This window comes from Columba livia, chromosome 24 (assembly GCF_036013475.1).
Source record: "Columba livia isolate bColLiv1 breed racing homer chromosome 24, bColLiv1.pat.W.v2, whole genome shotgun sequence".
NCBI classification, from domain to species: domain Eukaryota; kingdom Metazoa; phylum Chordata; class Aves; order Columbiformes; family Columbidae; genus Columba; species Columba livia.
Window position 1 is genome coordinate 2266180 of NC_088625.1, and position 19212 is coordinate 2285391.

General features: G+C 46.0%; 1 protein-coding gene across 7 annotated transcripts in view; it reads left to right on the plus strand.

Annotated features, from left to right (window-relative positions):
• The window catches only part of DIXDC1 (DIX domain containing 1), a 31241-nt gene extending 12146 nt beyond the window's left edge, over positions 1-19095 (plus strand). For 5 of the 7 annotated variants that reach the window (XM_065040307.1, XM_065040306.1, XM_065040305.1 and 2 more), the window contains 17 exons: positions 501-750; positions 1638-1745; positions 5989-6101; positions 6911-7059; positions 9617-9706; positions 9813-9866; positions 10448-10498; positions 11105-11209; positions 11723-11776; positions 12310-12402; positions 12492-12563; positions 13261-13347; positions 13508-13669; positions 13797-13863; positions 14395-14503; positions 15046-15154; positions 16041-19095. In XM_065040307.1, coding sequence (XP_064896379.1) covers positions 501-750; positions 1638-1745; positions 5989-6101; positions 6911-7059; positions 9617-9706; positions 9813-9866; positions 10448-10498; positions 11105-11209; positions 11723-11776; positions 12310-12402; positions 12492-12563; positions 13261-13347; positions 13508-13669; positions 13797-13863; positions 14395-14503; positions 15046-15154; positions 16041-16121 — 1754 coding nt within the window. In that variant the 3' untranslated portion in view covers positions 16122-19095. Of the gene's footprint in view, positions 1-500; positions 751-1637; positions 1746-3027; positions 3700-5988; positions 6102-6910; positions 7060-9616; positions 9707-9812; positions 9867-10447; positions 10499-11104; positions 11210-11722; positions 11777-12309; positions 12403-12491; positions 12564-13260; positions 13348-13507; positions 13670-13796; positions 13864-14394; positions 14504-15045; positions 15155-16040 lie in introns of those variants that run through there. The other 2 variants (XM_065040308.1, XM_005500748.3) reach the window with 2 other exon arrangements.
• The last annotated feature ends 117 nt before the right edge of the window (positions 19096-19212 follow it).

Here is a 19212-nt window from a genome sequence, read left to right on the forward strand (position 1 = left end):
CAAGATGCTACAAACAGTTTATGGTACAGGGTACTATATTGTTAAATAAATACATTGCTGTGCTCTGACCTCTAGTATTAAAAAAATGAAAGTTCCATGTGCTAATTGAAGTGACTGCTACTACAGTGGTAGTCTTCAATTATCTGTAGTGCTTTTCTAGAGAGCATTCAGTAATTATGTGCTCTCATCTTACCTATGGGATTGTTAGCTGGAAATGGCCATAGAGGGAAGGCTCAGGTCTGTTCAAAGCATTTAAACTTGTGATCTGTAGGTGGCAGTCAGTTTGCTGCTCTGTACAAAACAACCAGAGCTATAATGCAGTCCTTTTTGCACAGCCCTCATTTATTGCCATGATGCCATTGGGTTTAATCATATTCCTGCTTGCTGGTCAGGTACAGCTTGCTATTGGGTTTAATTGTATTCCTGCTTGTTGGTCAGGTACAGCTCTGGTGGGACTTCATGATAATGCCGTTGTCCTTGGTCTCATTTACATTTCACAGATATTGTTGACGGGAACTTGAAATCCATCATGAGGTTGATCCTGGCCTTAGCTGCTCATTTCAAACCGGGCTCCGGGAGAGCAGTGAACCACGGTCCTGCTGGCACGGTGGCCAAGGGCTCGTCAGCATCGTCCGCCAGCCACAGGCCCCGCTCAGCTGCTGCAGTGGCCCAGGGGGCAGTGGCTGCTCTGGCAGGCGTTCGTCAAGACGTCTTGCGGTCTGGCCGGGACGTTTTCCGGCACAGACAGAGGTAATGAGTTTTCTCCAATTACGCGAGGTGAGGTCATGTTAGCAGATTGACAGCTTCTTTTAAAAGAAATGCCTCTTTATCCTGAGAATACCTGGTGTAAGGTAGCTCTCCTGGTGTGCAAATGAACTGCTGCTTGTCTCACTGAAACCTGAACAGACAGTGACAAAGGGGAATAGCCTGGCTGCCTCATGGTGAAGACTGCAGGTATCCCAGTTTCTTTTTGGGTTTTATAGCAAAATAGCTGCTGGATCTCTGTTACCTCACTGGAAAAGAACAATTCTTCATGGGCAAGCCAGAGAGAACTCTGCTACCTCATTTTCCCAATGCCATGCTGAGCTCAGTGCCCTTTCTTGGTGCTGTCTACTTAAAGACATTTTCATTTCAAGTAAAACAAAAGTAAGGTGTTATCTACAGGTACTGGTTACAGATCTGGGAGCAGTTACTTCCAGAATTGCGGCATTGAGCCTGTTGTGCGGTTCCATTCTGTCTTTTACATTGCGGTTCAGCCCAATGTTAGGCTTGGTGCTGTACAGGCAGTTGCAGAGCGTTGTGTGCTGTTCATCAGCTGATACAGCCTTCCACTGATAATCAAGGGAGGTGATCCATGTACAGAAGGAATGTATAACTCTGAAAAGCACATTTAACACTTGCAAAAGGTACTATGTGAATTATAATAGCAATGACATTTAAATGGAAGCCAGATGGTGGTCTGTGGAGGGTTTACTTTACACAGCTGAAGGTTATTTGCCCATATATTGGCCAAAGGGAGTACCCATGAAGCAATTTGGAAGTGAGGTTGAAATGGTATTTTTTCTCGTCTCCGAGAAGGAGGGTAGGAAAGCTCCTATCAGGTGAGGCTTCCCTCATTCTGTGATTACTATCTCCAGAAATAGCAGCATGGATGAGGAGATTGAAAACCCTTACTGGAGTGTCCGGGCACTGGTGCAGCAGTATGAAGGGCAGCAGAATGTGCCATTGGAGTCTCACTCTGCCAGGTAAGGAACTTTAATTGACAAGATGAGTTCCTTCGTGACCATTTGTCTGACATTGATCACTGTGATCTGGTTAGCTCTGGCAGAAAAGAGGATGCCCAGCATATAGTTTCCTGCCTGATCTGGAGAATGAAGCCTCAGGAACCAACCTGAAGCAGAGGTTTACTGCCATTTATCCAGTAGATAAAATAGATCTTATTTGTTATGCGATTGCATAGGTGAGAGCTAGGAACTTCTGAGCTACAATTATCCAAAGCTATGTACCCAAGAATTAAGGTAACTTGGACCAACAGAGGAGAAAACAATACAATAGTTTGTAATTTACCCCTAAAATTTGCTGTGTATCATTGAGAGATGGTTTATAATGAAAGACATACACATCTGGAAGAGTGTGAGAATTGTATGGGAGCCAGTATTGGGTCACTGCCTCCACAGGATGTCAGTAGAGAGTGTACTTTTGAAGTTGTCATTTCAAGGGGACATGTAAAAATTCTGGTCTTGGCAACGGGATTTCATGGCTGATGTCAACAGATTTTGGTGTTGACTCTTAAACTGTGATCCTGGTAGGATGGTGAGTGAGACCTGCTCCCTCCACTCCTTCAGTTTAACATAGCTGTATTATGTGTGCACTTCTACCCTATAATGGGCTGTTGGACACTTGCTGTTTGCTCACATGTGGCTGTATTTTTGGTGGTGAGCGAATATTGCTCTGCACATGCTAAATCACTGTGTGTCGTGATTCCCTCATAACGTCATGAGTTTTTTTACCATATGATAATGGTGGTATTAGTGGTGATAGGATGTAATACGGTTAGAATCTTTACATAAGTGGTGAGCGATCTACCCAAAGAAATGGGGAGCAATCTGACCTCCTGGGGATGTCTTCTGCTGACACCAGGTTTCATGATGAAAACAAGATGCTTGTTTCTCTTTCCTTCCAGAGACAAATGCACTGGCTTAGTTATGAGAACTGGCTTGGGGAAACAAGTCACTTCTTTTATTAGTGTGGCACGTGGTTATTAACTGCAGCCACCCCCCTCCATCTAATTGTGTCTGTCCCAGGGCAGCATCCCCTGCCTAGCATCAGCTCGTTTCAGCATTAACTATTCGGTAAGAGAGCACGCAGCCTGAATAACACAATTCCCAGAGACAAAAGCTCTAATAAGCAAAGGCAGCCGAAATGATTTATGGAAAATTAGCTGAAATCAGATGGATTCCCAGACCGCTGAGCCCCTCACCCATCAATCTCCCTTTCCCCTCCCCTTCCACCAACCTTCCCTCCCCCACTCTGAGCCAGGCATCTCAGAGAAAAGGCTCAGCCTTGCACAGCCTGTGTGACAGCAGGAGGGAGAGGGAGCTGGAGACAGCGAGGAAGAGGAAGCCGCATAGGGCTGGGAAGTGCTGCATGCTCTTCCGAGACCGCATCCGAGCCTGGAAGAGCAAGGATCCTATCGCTTGCAGAAGCACCTTCTCTTGGCTGCTCGTTGGCATCTGTAGCAGGTGCTCGGAGTCTAAAGAGGGCAGAATGGGATGAGGAACATGACCGGCAATCCAGATCGCAGTCCTTGTGATGCAAACTGGGTGTGCAGCTGACCAAGATGCAGCAGCAAGAGACAAATAACCCGAGAGGAAAACCAGCGAGAGCAAAATCCAGGCTGCAAATTTCTCTGACTCTGGAATCAAAAATGTGCATGGGGGCTGCTGATCTGGCATCCGAAGGTTTCTTGCGAAGACCCTGAAGATTTTTTGTTGGTTCTACTGTCCATCTTTCAGTGAAGCGGTCCGGCTTGCAAATATTTCTCCAGTAGTTTGACAGTAGCTGGCATTTTCTGCACCGAATTTTGTGTGTGTGAAGGGGCCAAGCATGTCTGTAGCTGGAATCCTGAGGCTCCCAGGGAAACGGATTCTGTGAGGCGAAAGGTTAAAGTGAGATCATGGGAGGGAAGCAGGTCAAATGGTGAGCGATTGTTGCCATTGTCGTTTGAAACACCAGGGATGGGGTGTTCATTAAAATTATGAGAATTCAGACTTATCACTGGGGCTGTTGCACTAAAGCCTGGACTGTGCAGGCACTGGCAACTCTGGGACTCAGTGGAGAAAAGGGATATGGGTTAAGAAACCAACTGGTAAAAGGAATAAACTGGAACAGTTTGCATCATAGATCTGTCTTGAATAACTTTAATTTCTAAGCACTTATTTTGGCATGCTTTAATCATTAATTGTCATGTACTTTAAAGAACAGATTACATCAGTGATATTTCATACTCTAATGTGCTTGGTGACTGATACAAAACTGTATAAATGTTTCCAGTATTAACTTGACGGCATAATGTATAAGGCAATGTGACCTGTGCTACTGCTTCATCTGAGTGCATCGCAGTGGCTCTTTCACTGTTTGATGTGGTTTGAGAGGTTGTCACTGGCCTTTTAAAACAGGGAAACTGCCTGCAAGTGAGACTGAGGACATAGCAATTGCTTAAGCAATTACCTGTAAAACTGTCTATGTTGTGGAAACCTGTAGCAACTACTTAACCCCCACCTCCCACCCCAGCTGGGATCCTTTTTTGTGTTTGCTATGGATGCAGTGCTGAGAGGAGCAGACTTTGGAAGAGAAGAATGTTATTTCTAGGTTCTGTATCCCCTTGGTTTTTGACCTGCTCATTCTTCTTTCCAGTTCTCTGCTCTTGTCCATCCCTCAGTTTCACCACCTTCTTGCCCAACAGTTGCTAATATTGTTTTCTAGGACAGTTCTCATTGTTTCATCTTTTCCAGGGATAAGCAGCAGCAATGCAGTTCTCTTATCAGGATGATGGCACATCCAGAGTATCAGCTGACAATATGCAGGGGGAATATCAAGATCTGTTCCTAGAAGGAAGTAGGATCCCTGAGTTCCTGGACACATTAGATCAGCTGGGCTTCCTGTTTGTACCTGTGCTGCTTCAAAGTTCCATCCTTTCCTCTCACCCTTATTACATAATGCAAACCAAACAGCACTCTCTGGGCTCCCAAACAATTATTTTGATTTTATGCTGTGCACCCATTCAGGGACAAGCAGAAGCAAGGGGCTGGTTGCGAATGTTATATACAAAATGTGCCTAATCGGGGACTGCTGTAATGGAGTTAGCCTTTCTGAAGGTAAATCCTGACCCGGACCCCTTTAACAGTTATGCACAGCTTGTTTGAGCAGGAAAGAACAGGCACTGTAGCTGAGATCCCCATTAGAAGATGGCCATTCTCTCACTTAATAAGTTGCACTCGTCTTTTCCTTTAACATGGTGAAAGTCCATTGAGTCTGGACCATTAAAACTAGACTGCTTGAAGGTCTGTAGTATAAATATGAAGTACAGCACTGGCTGGGGGAGTGGACCAGATAAGAGCTGCTAGCGAGTAATTTCCATCTCTATTGCAACACTCTTCTGATTCTGTGAGAGAGCTGTGGAATATGCAGCGGCAGTGCTGGCAAGATGCGAAAGGCGAGCTGTTCAAAACACCTTCTTTTTCTAAACCTATTATATTATTTCAATAATTGTTTTCTTCTTTTTTCCTTCTGTCCTTTGTTTCTGCATTGGGAAGAATGAAAAATTAACTCCTGCTCACACTTGCAAGGATTAGTCCCTGTGACTTTAGGAGTGCGTTGAATGGGTCAGTGAGCTTCAGCCACCTTTTGAGATTGTCTGGGTTGTGCATTTAGGAAGAATTGCTGAAAAAAAGAATTGCTTGAAGCTCACAGTCAGCTGAGATGGCTCCAGTGAAAATATGTGGGTATGTTCAAGGAATTTTAACCGAGGAACATGAGTGGTATCTGATTTCCAAAATATTTTGCCCTTGGAAATTCCAAGTTAGTGAAGTGATGCTTTTGAAAGCTGGAGCAAGAGATGAAGCAACCTAGGGTGGCTTTTTGTTCAGCTTGCAGTATGAACATAAGGCTTGCAGTAAATTTTCTGAACAGACGTTCAGCAGAGTGTGGTCTTGATCTTTGATTGTATGTGAATTCTATGGTGGCAGTCTCAAACTTGCATTTTGTTAAGGAAAATGAAGAGACATGTTGCACTACTTACCAGTTAGCCTGGCTATGGCACTGATCTAGAGTGATGGAAAAGTTACATGCGCTGTTTGGTTTGTTAATGGCTTCTCTAGTGTGCAGGTAATTCTTTGTTTCAATAAGCTTGCCTGAACATTCACCGTTATCTTGGATGAGAATGATGCCGATCAGCACTATAAGTAACGGTTTCTCCTACCTCTGCAGCCTTACATCACCCAGTCCCGTCCATAGTGCAAAGAGTGAATCTACTGTAGCCCCATCAGAGGAGAAGGAAAGACTTGTGATCATCCATACGGAAGAAACAGAAACTAAAACAGGTACCTTACAGATAATGCTTTACAGTTCACGCTTTGAGATTTCTTTGTATCATAAACTTGTTGAAAAGTTCCCCAGTGACTGAAATGAATGGAGAGAATGTGATGCTGAGTATCTGTTCACATAAGACTAAATCCCAAAACTTTTAGCACTACAGTAATGCCATAATATGGCAATGTCTGTGAGGCTTGCAAAGCAGCGCTTGGGGAAATAAAAAAGCTCTGGAGAAGTAATAGGGAACCTATATAATTTTCACTGAATTGAAATGCTTTCATCACAGCCTTATTAGGCCACGTTGCAAAATACATTAAAAATTAACTTAAAGAGAGAGTCCACATGAGCTTGTAAGTGCAAAATGCATAACTTTGTGTAAGGTCCTGTGCCTCCAGCACATCTGCACACAGGTTGAGTGGCTCTTTGCAAGGAATTGAGCAGTTGTGGTGTTTGCATTGAGAACTCATCGCTCTATTGTCACAAATGTTCTGTGATATAGTCAGTTTACACTTAAAATTTTCATGCGGATTGGAGGAAGCGTTTGCAAAGAAGTTCTTGAAGAGGGTTTGTTTCTTTGCCTTCTCAGGAATGCAGCCTAATAATAATTCTTTCTAGTTAGCATCCATCCCAAGAGGAAATGACAGGGAAGGTCTCCAAGGAGATGATTTGCTGTCTCAGCCAGTGTAGTCCTGCATCGTTGCCCTTCAAAAGTGTTTGACAGGCTATCTCAGAGGCTGAAGTGGCTGGCAGGCTGGCTCAGGTCTTTTCTAGGCTCCCCTGTCTGTCATGACCACATTCAGCTGCTCTTTTTTTCCAGAAGAGACAGAATCTCATTTCCAGCCTGAGTGGCAAGCAGGGAACCCTGGGTCATATTTGGAGAATTCATGGGAGGAACAGCTTTTGGAACAACAGGACCATTTGGAGAAGGAAATGGAGGAAGCGAAGAAGATGATTTCAGGTTTGCAGGTAATAATTTTTGTCTCAGCTGTCATTCCCTTCCACAGACATTTCTTTTCCCACCATCTGGAAGTCTTGCTTGGGGCAGGGTGTGCCTGTTCTCCATCATTATGTAGCATACTTACCCAGAGAGCCCAGGGAAGGAGGAGAAATGGCTGCAGCTTCGCCAGCCCCAGAATATTTACCAGGATTTCAGAGAAAAGATTTTAACGTCAGTCTGTGCAACTCAAACACAACCTTTTCTTAGCTCAGGCTTCTCTAAAACTTACCGTTGGTGTGATTTGAGACTCTTATTCAGTAGGGAGGGAGAGAGAAGGATGTGGAGAGAGGGAATGATTATATTGCTATGAAGACTGAAGATCAGTGATATTCACTAATAGTAATTTAGTTGGACTGTAAGAGGGCAACGGGTACACTGAATTGATGGTAAGAGTGGAACCACTGTAGGGAATATAAAACAAAGTCTGTTTAGAAGGTGATTTTGTCTGTCTTTTGGTTGGAGTGCATATCCTAGCTGGGTTCACTGGCTGGGTGCCCCGTCCTGTGCTGCTGTGCGAACTCTATGTGCCACCACTGTGCAAAACACGTATGTTACTGTGCAAAACGGTAAAGATGCAGCAGTGTTTTCCCATGTGCTGGGACTACCCTTCTTCACCAGAGCATTTGGCAGCCTGCAGGTTTTGTCAGCAGCCTGAGACAACAGAGCAGTCTTCCTGCAATTTGCAATTGGAAGTAATGCAGAAAGACAAGAGTGTCAGGAAATCAATCAATATTCACAGAGCTGATCAGGGATTGCACAGACTTTAGGAGCTAGGACAGACTATAATATTCGGCACATTCTCTATAAAACTATTTATTTTGGGGACCTTTTTCTTGCTACCCTGTTCCAGTTCCTCCCTGACTAGATGACCCTCAGCCTGGCGTGTTTGACTCTGCATGGGGAGTAGAGCCCCCAATCCACATGGCAAAGACCCTGAACTCTCCCAAGAATACTCCTTTCTGTTTGTGCTGGGAACCATACTGGCTTTGAATTGTAAATATTTATGTGCCAGTAAACAAAGCAGAGATTGTGTGAGAAGCATAGGCAGCCGGGCTGGAGGGTGGGGTGTGGGCAGGCAGGCACTTTCCCTGTGGACAATGGGCAGGAAACAAAAGACTGGAGAGGAAGAAAAAAGATCGGTTCACTAGTAAAATCCGGGTTCATTATGTGCTCACTGGGAGCAAGGAGAGGCAGCACTGGAGGGACTGGCACGTTGTGTTCCTCCAGCCCTGGCCCCATATCTCAGGAGTGAGCGCAAGCAGCTGGCATTGCTGCCCTCTCATCCTGTGGGAGTAGGAACAGGCAGCTGATGTTGCTAGCCAAGAAATTGCATTTGATTAATTGATTTTTTTTTTTCCCCCTCATACTCAATACTTAAGAACCTCTAGCCCATGAGAGTTTGAAATAATAGGGATCTGATGTATGTATACCCCATACAGTGCTAAAACCATGGCAGCTTTTTATGTTCCTGTGTGGTTCCCGTTTGAGGGTCCTGCAGGGAAGACTTTGGGATGCACTCAGAAAATCCAAAGAGCTTTTGCATTAAGTGAATACAGATAGCTATTTGCTATTCAGCAGCAGTTGCAGATCTCTGGAAGATTCTGTTCGCAGGCAGAACCTGCCCTGTCAGCCTTGAAGTTGTTTGGGGCTGCACTGGAAAGCAAACTGAAAGAAAGAGGCATGACTCTTTCCAGTGTGCCCAGTTGTATGCTATGTACCTACCAAGTGCCCTGAGTCCTGGAAGTTGGAGACAAAGGTCAATGTAAAAATTATCAGCTAGAGAAAACCAGTATGGTATACCTGCTGGAGATCTGGCCTGATCCTGCTTGTTGCACTTCCTATAGTACACACTTTGCTAGATTCAGTCTACTGAGGGAATTCTGGCATATTCCTGCAGGCTTCTGGGCTACCTTGGAGCTACTGAAGGAATTAATACTGTGCTTCTAATAGCCTTCTTCAAGCACAGGGCATAGCTTAACATTTTCACTGTCTTCTCTTGCTTGGGTAGAAGTTCCGAATGTGTCTTGGTCTTGCCTAGTGTAGAACAGAATTAGGCTTCCCTGAACACCCGGTTTCTAAAGTCTTTTGTAGATGTGTGGTTGACAGAATGGCTTCTTTCAGAAGGGGACACTTCGGTCTCAATCCAGAAGAGAAGCCTTATAATGCAAACCTGGTTCAATCTCTACTTTAGACTTCAAATCTGTGGTTGTAGTAATGGCTGCCCTTGGACTGTAGCCTGAGATAGACTTTGCTCTCTGAAAATCTGGTTAGTTGTCCTTGTTTGGTCTTTTTCTGTAGGGAAGAGTATTGGCTGATAGATATCTCTGGGAGAGTTTTTTCAGGGGATAAATCTTCTTGTTTATTACTGAAAAAAATCTATTAATTGTTGAGGGAAATAAACCAACAGAAATGGAAAATGAAACTGTTTAGACACCGATATGAATTGCTGCTAGCAAGAGCTGCAGCTGGCCTATTTTCCCTTGAAAGCCCTGAAGAGGAGATTTCTTTTCCCACTCATCTTCGCAGGCTTTGTTGCTCAATGGGTCTTTACCTGAGGATGAGCAGGAAGGGTCCTTTGAACTCTGTGAACGTGGAGCCTGCCCCGAAGAGCAGCTGGTGAGCACATTGTTATAACTCCATTCCTATGGTCACGCTGCCCTTTGCACTGTTCTGCCACAGGCAGTTGTCTTGCACAGTAATAGCCATGATATTTTACATTCAGATCATAATCCGAAGTCGCCTGGACCAGAGCGTAGAAGAAAATCAAGACCTAAAGGTTAGAAGGGGACAGATGAAGAGGGGGAAAGAGAGGGTTTGGGTCAAGAGATCTTTGCAGATTCTGTCCTGCTTGAGTTTTTTTTGGGGGGAAGGGAGGGTGGGTAGGGTGGGATGGGGAGTGGACAACCCAACAGATAACATGGGGGATATATTGTGTTAGGGCTCCCATATTCTGATGTGTGGGATCTCCTTCCCTCCAGGAGTGTAAATGTCTACTTTCCTGAGACCATAATTGAGCCTGCCCTGTCAAGCCTGCCTTAGTTCATCTTTCAGCTGATGCTGGCTCTGGGATCAGTTCTGGTGCTGGGAGAGAAGTATTTGATGTTGCCCTGAAGACACATGTGGGGGCCTAGGCAATCTTTTCCTCTCATGGCTTTAATAGCAGGGCCTTAGGGAGCGGTTTTGTCATGTTTATAATTCATTAGAATGGCTCAGGGCCTGACATCCTCTTTGATCTGTGGGAGAAGGTGGGACGTGCTCTCTTCTGAAGCAGGTGTCTGGGGACGGAGAACACTGACTCTGGTTGATTCTGAAAGGGATGACAAGATGTCATTTAATCAAATTATGTTACATTTACAGAAAGAGCTATTGAAATACAAACAAGAAGCTCGAAACCTACAGGGAATAAAGGTGAGGAAAGGGGAACTTCATCAAATGTAGACAGTAAAGCTTTAGAGTTTGCTACCAGCAGTGGCTGTCCAAGGTAGAATGCTCAGCTTCGGGTAACACTGAGTGAAAGGAGTAGAATTAGTCCTGACTCTTGCCTCATCAGAGACGATTTCACTGCACAACTAGGTCACACCGAGAGCTTAAGCTTCCTTGTGTGCTTGGCTGACATCGGCCTCCTTCTGCCCTCTGGATGCTGCAGGTGCATGGCTGGAGACACTAACCATAGGCCACTGAAGAGACCCTCCAAAGACACTGCTGTTTTCTTCCATGAAAGCAAATAGTCAGGCTGCTTTTAGAGCAGGAGGTTCAGGTAGAAGCACAGAAACCCCCCTGTCCCAAATGGCTAGGCTATTGGCAGGGAAATCACTTTTGGGGAAGAGAAAGGCGAAGGGTTGAGAGCCCACTGGGCAGATGTCTATAGATGTCCTGCTCTCTTGGGCCCCTGGCAACACTTCAGCCCTGTGAGTGGCCCCACTGTGTCATGGCCACTGGTCTAGGTCACTCACTTGCCAAGGAAGGGTCTCTGCCTCTGTCTTGCACCTTCCTATACATAACATCTTTTCCCAGGACGCTTTACAGCAAAGGCTGATTCAACAGGATGCTTCAGTTCTTCAGCTGAAGCAGGAACTGCTGAGAGCAAACATGGACAAGGAGGAATTGCACAACCAGAATGTGAGTCACTGTGCTGCTAAGGGTTAGGGGATTTTAGAAGGAGGTTGGTGGCCCTGAGGGCTCCAGCAGCCGCAGGGGTAGAGTTGGTGGCTGCAGCATAGTTCTTGGGGTTGTGGGATAGTGAATGACTAGTCAAAGGTCTCTGCATGGTAAAAACTGCACACAATCTACTAGATAGCGATGAGACTCACTGGAGTTTCCTGCTGCTCATTCCTGCTTCCCATCCTCCAAGACCTTCAGCTGAAACAGGGAAGGGCTTCCCATAGTTTTTTCAGTACAGTTGTATTCTTCCTTCCTCATGGTGCTCCCTGGCTTAGCGAGTGCACAGCGTCTCCCTGGAGAGAGAAGGGCAAGGGAGGAACTCTCCCATCTAAAGGGCTGCCATGCCTAGTCACCAGCTCACTGCAACTCTGCTGATATTTGGTCTCAGGTCACTATTTAGCACAAGGGGCAAAGAGATTGTCAAGAACTCTGTAGGAACACTGACCTCACACCTGTGGGTTATTTCTGCAGGTTGACCTTCAGAGGAAAGTTGAAGAGAGAAACCGGCTACTGGCAGAATACAAGGTAATGCAACTTCTCTTCACTGGAGGCTTTGAGGGCAGCATCTGGTGGTTCTGCAGATTTGTGAATGGGACTGCTATCTCTGGCACTCAGGCACCTCTGGGAACGGCCCTGTGGCTAGTGAATAAATTGCAGTAGCGATGGGTGTTTGCAATGAGATGGAGAGATCAGATGTTCTTTGTGTTCTGCCCACAGCTTTTTACAGAAGACCTTTTATTGTTACATATTTTCTGTGTTGTCTTGCTAAGTGTCTAACACTTGTGCAGAAGCCTAGCAGGTTATGTTGGGTCACCCGATCGTTCACTGATTCCTCAGGAATCCATTTTCTCTGGGACAGTTGTCTGGCCTCAGTAGTGGATCTTGGCTGGGGCAAGGGGACTCCAGGCAACAGCAACATATAGCAAGAAGTACACACATTGTGTGAGTCAGCCTGTAGAGGAACATGATCCTGGCAGATGACAACCTCTCCTGCCATGGGAAGATGATTGTGAGCCTTACTCACTGTCCTGTTGATTCTCTGGACTACTGTGTTGCAGAAAGAACTGTGCCAGAAGGATCGCCATTTACAGCAGCATCAGAGCAAACTGGATGACATGCTTAGGCAGCTTTCTGAGGCCAGCTACCAACAGGTATGGAGCAGGTGGGCTGCACTGATGCCATGAGAGCTGGCACTTACTTTGTGGTTCAGTTTGTGCTGATCCTTCTGCTCCCCTCACAGGTAGATCTGGAGCAGATGCTTGAACACAAACATGCCCTGCTAGCTCACTGCATGAAGAGAGAAGCTGAAGAGGTATGGGAAGCCTTGGTCTACACATCAGACTGTTGGAGTGATGTTTCTGTCCAGCACTCTCTGGTTACCTATCTCCAGAAATCATCCACTTGATCCCAGAGAGGCCTGGCTTTGCAGTCTCGTTGTCAATGCCCTAAACAAGGCAGCCAGACTCCACAAAGCATCCGGTTTACCAAAGCTCCCAGCAGTGAGCGCTCTGGCTTAGCCTCTTGTGTCAGTATCCTAAGGGATGAAACAGTGAGGAGAGCACAGGAGCAAGTGGAAGCCAGAGACTCTTCGTCTTCAAGCTTCAGCTCTGACACTAGCTAATGGTTAGACCAGGGCTCAGCTTTTTATCTTTTCCTTTTGACCCTGGTATTGAGCACTTGGAATTGTCTTGGTGGAAAGAGTTCCAGACCCAGTACCTGTCTCTGCAAAGTGCCACTTGAACACTGTGCTCGCTAGAGCTTGCAGAGCCCTCTGTGACATTGCAGCAAGCCCCTTCCTGTCTCTGCCACTCTTTGTCCACCTGTATGTGAGGAATCACGTCTGTGCTCTGGTCTATAGGACTGCCTGCACGCTCCTTAGTGTTTTTACTTGGTAGAAAATGGGCGTTATGTCACTGGTGTACCCTCTCATCATTTTGAAGTTCACAAATTGGGATATTTGTGGAGGTCCTAACACTTTCCTAATGGCAAATGCATCTTTCCCCAAACAGGTGATGGCTTATAGCAGTCATAGTGCTCAAAGCAATGGCTTCCTCCAGACAGCAGGGAAAGGAGCTGCTCCCACAGCCCACCGAGGGGTAAGTGCACCTACAGGATGTTTTCCCAGCCAGAGGCAGAAGTGGGCTCTAGATATCCTGGAAGCTATTATCTTGTTAAGAGATATTTCCCCTTTCTAAGACCTGTGGCTTTAGATGGGAAGAAATCAGCCTGGAGTTTGACTTGTGGTTTCTTGGGCAGACAAACGACTTGCAGCTGGTTCGTGATGCCCTTCGCAGCCTCAGGAACAGTTTCAGCGGCCATGATCCACAGCACCACACCATTGACAGCCTGGAGCAGGGCATCTCCAGCCTGATGGAGCGGCTCTACCACATGGAAACACAGCAGAGGCAAGAGAGAACGGTAAAGGCTTCCTAGGGCACTTGGCTCTTAACTTCTGCCTCCCACACACAACCCAGATCTAAGCTGCAATGAGAGCTCCAGCTGGGAAGTGACACTTTGTTCTCACTCTTTTGGTTTTGCCTCCTAGATCCGGGGGAAATCACCAGCAAACAGAGCAACAAATGAGTGTAGAGACTCCTGGCCTCCCAAATCCAGTAAGTGCCTCTGAGCTCCTGCCATCTCAAATTCATTGCTTAGGTTTCCTGGGCAGAGTTTAGGGAATAGCATCCCCTTGGGATTCTAACACAACTGGCTTCTTACTCCCGTTACCAGAGCTCACTTTCTTCCCTTTAGTGATTTGCTGTACAGATGAGAGTTCACTGCAAAGGAAAGGGGACAGAGACAACCTATAGCTGCTCATTTGTAAAGCACCATAACGGTGGGAGTCTATCTGGGCCGCTTTGGCAGTACTGCAGTATAAATAACTATGACAAACAATTACCCTTGGGATAAGTGGGAAACGTGACGTTGTTTCAGCGTTCCTGCTGGTTTGCACCATCTAGTGGACACGATAACTGTACAGTTGCTGCTTCCCCTGTTCCCACCTCAGTGTGTAGCTCCTTTCATACATGTGTAACAGCACAGTCACTTCTGACATCGCATTTCCTGGCTCCAGCTGCAGCAGCTCCACATTTGCTTTTCAGGAGATGGGTTGCTCTCCATCAATTGTGCTCTTTGCCTTGCAGAACTGCCTCATTCTCACAGCACTCCCGTGATGAGCACCAGTGCCTGCACCAAAGTGTTGTACTTCACTGACCGCTCCCTCACACCTTTCATGGTCAACATACCAAAGAGGTGAGGTCCAGCTTTGCCTTGCTGACACAGATCTGGGAGCTGCTTGTTTCCCTTCTGGATATGGTCACAACTAACACAGGGCTGCTGTTCATTAACTTGGGCATTTGATTTCATACCATTTTCTGGGGAAAATTGTCTAAAGCAGTCCCTGAGCTGATGTGCTTGTGTTGGAGCCCTCAGAGATTCATCTCTTATTTTCCTTTTAAATCCCAAAAGCAAGAGAAAGCAGCCAAGCGGTTCTATAGTGGCATGTAGTGACAGGAGGCTTCTGTCAAAAGAAACCGTGGTTGTCAATGCAAAAGAGACAGTGAAAATGGCTGTTTTGAGGTGGTTCTTAGTAAACCAGGAGGCAATTCTTCCTCTGAAGAGGACCTCGGGGTCGACAGGTGTGTTCCTGGAGGGGCACGCTCTTCACATCCCCGTGGCCAGGGTGCCACATGTCCGGCTAGACCTGTGCTGTGGCTCTGCATGCCCTGTAGTAGCCTTTGAGCTAAGTCTGGTAATGGTGTACCATGGGATAGTGCCAAACTCTTCCCTTGCAGGTTAGGGGAGGTGACTCTGAAGGATTTTAAGGTAGCTATCGATCGTGAAGGAACCCACAGGTACCACTTCAAAGCCCTGGATCCAGAGTTTGGCACAGTCAAGGAGGAGGTAAGTGTGGGGTTTAGCTAGCAGCTGCTTCGGGTTCAGTGTTACCACAGAACCCTGGGGACTGTGGTCACCTCACTTCTAAATTAATGAAACCTTTGAACTTGCCCCCTAAGAGACTATTTTCACAACTGTAGATTGAGCTCCTCTTGTAAGGTGCTAAAATGGGGTGTTTTAATCCTCAACCAGAGCAATTACATGAATATGACTGCAGTCGCCTGGGGGTGGCAGAGTCCCTTGGACAAAGGTCTTGTTATTGGCAATGACAGTCGGTGACACAGCATTGGTCAGAGTACACAGGGCTAAAACCCAGACTACACTTGTAGCCCTTCAAGTGGCTTCATAGAAGCTATTGCACTGAGAGACACTTTAGGCAAACATGATTTATTAAAAAAAAATCCTGCTTTTAGAGGTTTTTTCAGAGATAACGGAGTGTGTGATCTTTGTGTACTGCATTACAGCCCTGCTTACGCTCAGGCTTGTGTTGGTGTGGATTAGGTTCATTTAAGGTTATTGTGATAGCTGCTGTTTCACTAATTGATAAGACAAGTGCAAAGGGTCTCTCTGATAACAGTCAGCTGAACAGTTCTGAAGAAACAGCTGGAGATTGTATTCTGGATCAGAAAAGGCATGTTTCCTGTCTTTATTTTACCTTTCCTGTCAAAAACATGCCAATAATAATCTTGATGGTTACAGGTTAAAGAAGGAGCCTAATCTGTTTTTTACCTAAAGCCTGAAAAGATTAAACAGACATCTGAATGATGGATGGATGAGGTACATGTTCTATGGGCTGTGTAGTAAAATCTGAGCAAGGACCTCTGGTTTGATGCTGCTCACACCATAGCACAGTGGTGTCCAGACTCCAGACATGACTCCCTTGTTTTAATAGGTATTCCATGATGATGACATCATTCCTGGTTGGGAGGGGAAAATTGTGGCCTGGGTGGAAGAAGACCATGGGGAGAATTAATCAAGCTTTCAAGTCTTGTCACTATGGAAACCTGTAACTGGCTGCTGAGCTCAAAGAATGACCAAAAAGCATGTGTGCTGGAAGGAGTCCAATCCAAGCTGCCAAAAAGAGAGGGCTTCCCTACAAACAAAGGGTGATGTGTGAGCGCATGGACGCCTGGCATCTGACTTTCCATGGCCAAACACGCAGTGTTCTGAGACTGAAACGACAGGACTGTGGGGGAGAAACACCTTGCTTTATCCTTTCAGTCAAACCCTGAAGGCCTTAATGATGCATCGCTCCCTTTCCCTGCTTCTCCATTCCTGCAGTTCGTGCTGTAGGCTGTGATCTGGGCACTTGAAGCGTGGTTTCTTGTACGTGGTGTTACATAAAGCTGCACCGATGGCAAAAAGGTGAAGCTTTGCCTTCATGAGTCAGAAGAAGCCGCTAGGTTACGTGAGCTGAAGGTTTGACCATCTTTGGTCCTGGACTTGCACGTGCTGCAGGAGCAGAGCGAACTTCATGGGCGTTCCAAACTGACAGTATAGAAATCTGACCTGGGGATGGAAGACAGTCTTCTGGAGGCTTCATGCATGGTCTAAAGCAAGGATCACCAGCACAGCAAAGCTCCCTTTCTCCCAAACTCAGGCTTCGGTTTCCTACCCCTGCTTTTCCCACTTGCTCTCCAAAGCTGTGCTCACTTCTGAAGCCCTCTGGGTTTGCTTTGTTGCCATGGGGACTGTGGGATCCTTGCTTATTTGCTGAAGGATTTCATTTGTGGGAGGGCTGGAATCTGCTTCCCTGAGGTACTTATTGGTACTTATTACCCCCCTCCTTGTTGAGCCTCTTTCCCTGCACTCCTGCCCTCTCTTTCACCAAAGCAGTTTGTCACCTCCTGTGCACCGGCATCACCGTGTGCTGCCGTCCACCCATCACCAGGGCCACCCAACACCTATTCACACCAGCAGGATAAATCCTGTGAGTTGCAGCACCCATTCCCTGGTACGCCTGCTTCCGGGGTGCCTGAAGGGCCTGGAAAGAACAAGCCTTAACATCTTGGAGGGTTTTTCTTTCCAGTTTTGGGGGGGTTTTGTTTCTGCATTGCCCATCTCTGCTGGTCAGCTGTACTTGCAGAGTGCCGGCTGCTGTGTGCAGCAGACACGGACTGAAAAGGGTCAAATGGCAACTCAAGGCTCTGCTCGTTCTCAGTACATGTGGACTACACGTGTATCTGCGCTTGTGCATGAGCCTGGGAGAGGGCAAACCTGGTTTTACTGTTTTATATTAACATGACCTTTTGTAAACATGTTCCTGTTCTTGGAATTATTTTTTAACAGTTTACATTTGTCCGAGGACTGTGGATATTTTTATACTAGTGCAAGTGCTTTCCGTATATTTATGTATGCATTATACTGTGTTTTCCTCATTTTCTAGTGGATGCTGAGATGTTTTGTATTGTTTCCTGTCAAGACAATTCTGGGCTCGTAACTTTATTTTACTATGGAAATCCAACTTGTTCCTACTGCATTTTATACTTTTGCCAGCTTTAATATTCAGCAACAATACTATTTATTTTCTAACTGCTTCGCTGCCCAGGAAGGAGCTCAAGGCTCTCATGCGGCTCTGTGCCACATTGGCACGGCACAACACAATACGTTCTGGACAATTTGTAATAGTGACTTTCTCCTTACGGACATGGTAGGGAAGTTCATCCATGGGCTGCAGGGGGGTGGGAATACATCTCTCTTGGAAAAGAAGCAAAGATTTTCTTCCACCCTGGAAATAGTTTCTCTGTTGCATGATCTCTCGTGGGTTGGTGAAGGGAGCATGGTGCTGTTACGCTGAAATCAATTGTATTTGAATTGCGAAATCTCCTCGAGTGTTTCTTTGGGTTTTACTCATCTATTTTACTTCAGTGAGAGCCACGCACCTAGGCTGGAATTTTATGGAGAAGATTAAGACAATTTCCAAGGTCTGTAGGTGCCAGTTGCATATCCCTCTGTGCTACTCAAAGATGAGCAGTTTGCTTTTGGAGCACTGAAGATGCACCAAGCTATGGTCAGAGCTTCTAATGGATGAGTGGTCAACCCAGCCTTGCCCAGTTCTCCCATGAAGGAAAGAGATGTTAGCTGATACAGGAGACAGCCTGTTCTTGCCAGATCAGTTCAACTGACCCTGGTCACACTTACTGCCACCAGAGAGCCAAGGACTGAACCTCATATGGAAACACGTGCTCTCCAGAGCAACAATGGGCTCTATTTGAGAAGGAGCAAGGCTGGACACAAGGCTTGCTTTTGGGGGCTGGCAGTCCTGTACTGTTTATCCATGCTAATATCACACGTAAGCCAGGACACAAGAAATCAGAACTGGTAGCAAAGCTCTGTTCTTGGGTTTTTACCGTGATAGTGAAGATAGAATTGCTGGAATTGGGTTTTTACCATGATAGTGAAGATAGAATTGCTGTGACTGAAGCCGTATGGCTTTATTTCTCTATTGATGCTGCGGCGTTCTGCAGACTTTTCACCTTCGCAGGACTGACAGGAGGCGGTAAGGAATATTAGGCATGGGGATAAGAGGTACCAGGTGCAAAAGCTGCTGGCCAGATGTTTCTCTCTGATAAAAACAAGAGATGCTACTTTCAAACCACTTCAGCACTGCTGTAACACTGACTTCAGTGCATTTATTCTGGGGATGCGCTCTTATTATCATACATAGGACTCACGCTTGACTGTTTTGAATCTGTTTATCTCTGTCCAGCTTGCTTCCAAGTTACTTTCCTATTCCTATACTTGTAACTTGCTTATACACGCTCTGTGTAAAATTCTGTTTTCATAGAAACTCTGTTTGCATTCATCTCTTCAGAAGGGCAGTTATTCTAAGGCCTGTTCTCCAGGGATGTGAAGCTTTATCTGTAAATCTAAACCAGACCTACCTGACTGGGTAAGCCTTCCTTTAGTTGACCAGGCAGATATCTCAATAAAATGGGGTTTGCAAACTGAGTCTGTTCGGTGCTTGTGAAGGGGCAGATTGCTTTGAAATGAGAAGGTGTAGACAGGGATACAGAGCATAAATAACTTGGAGTGCTTAAGCTTAACCTCCCATAGGTTTTCTC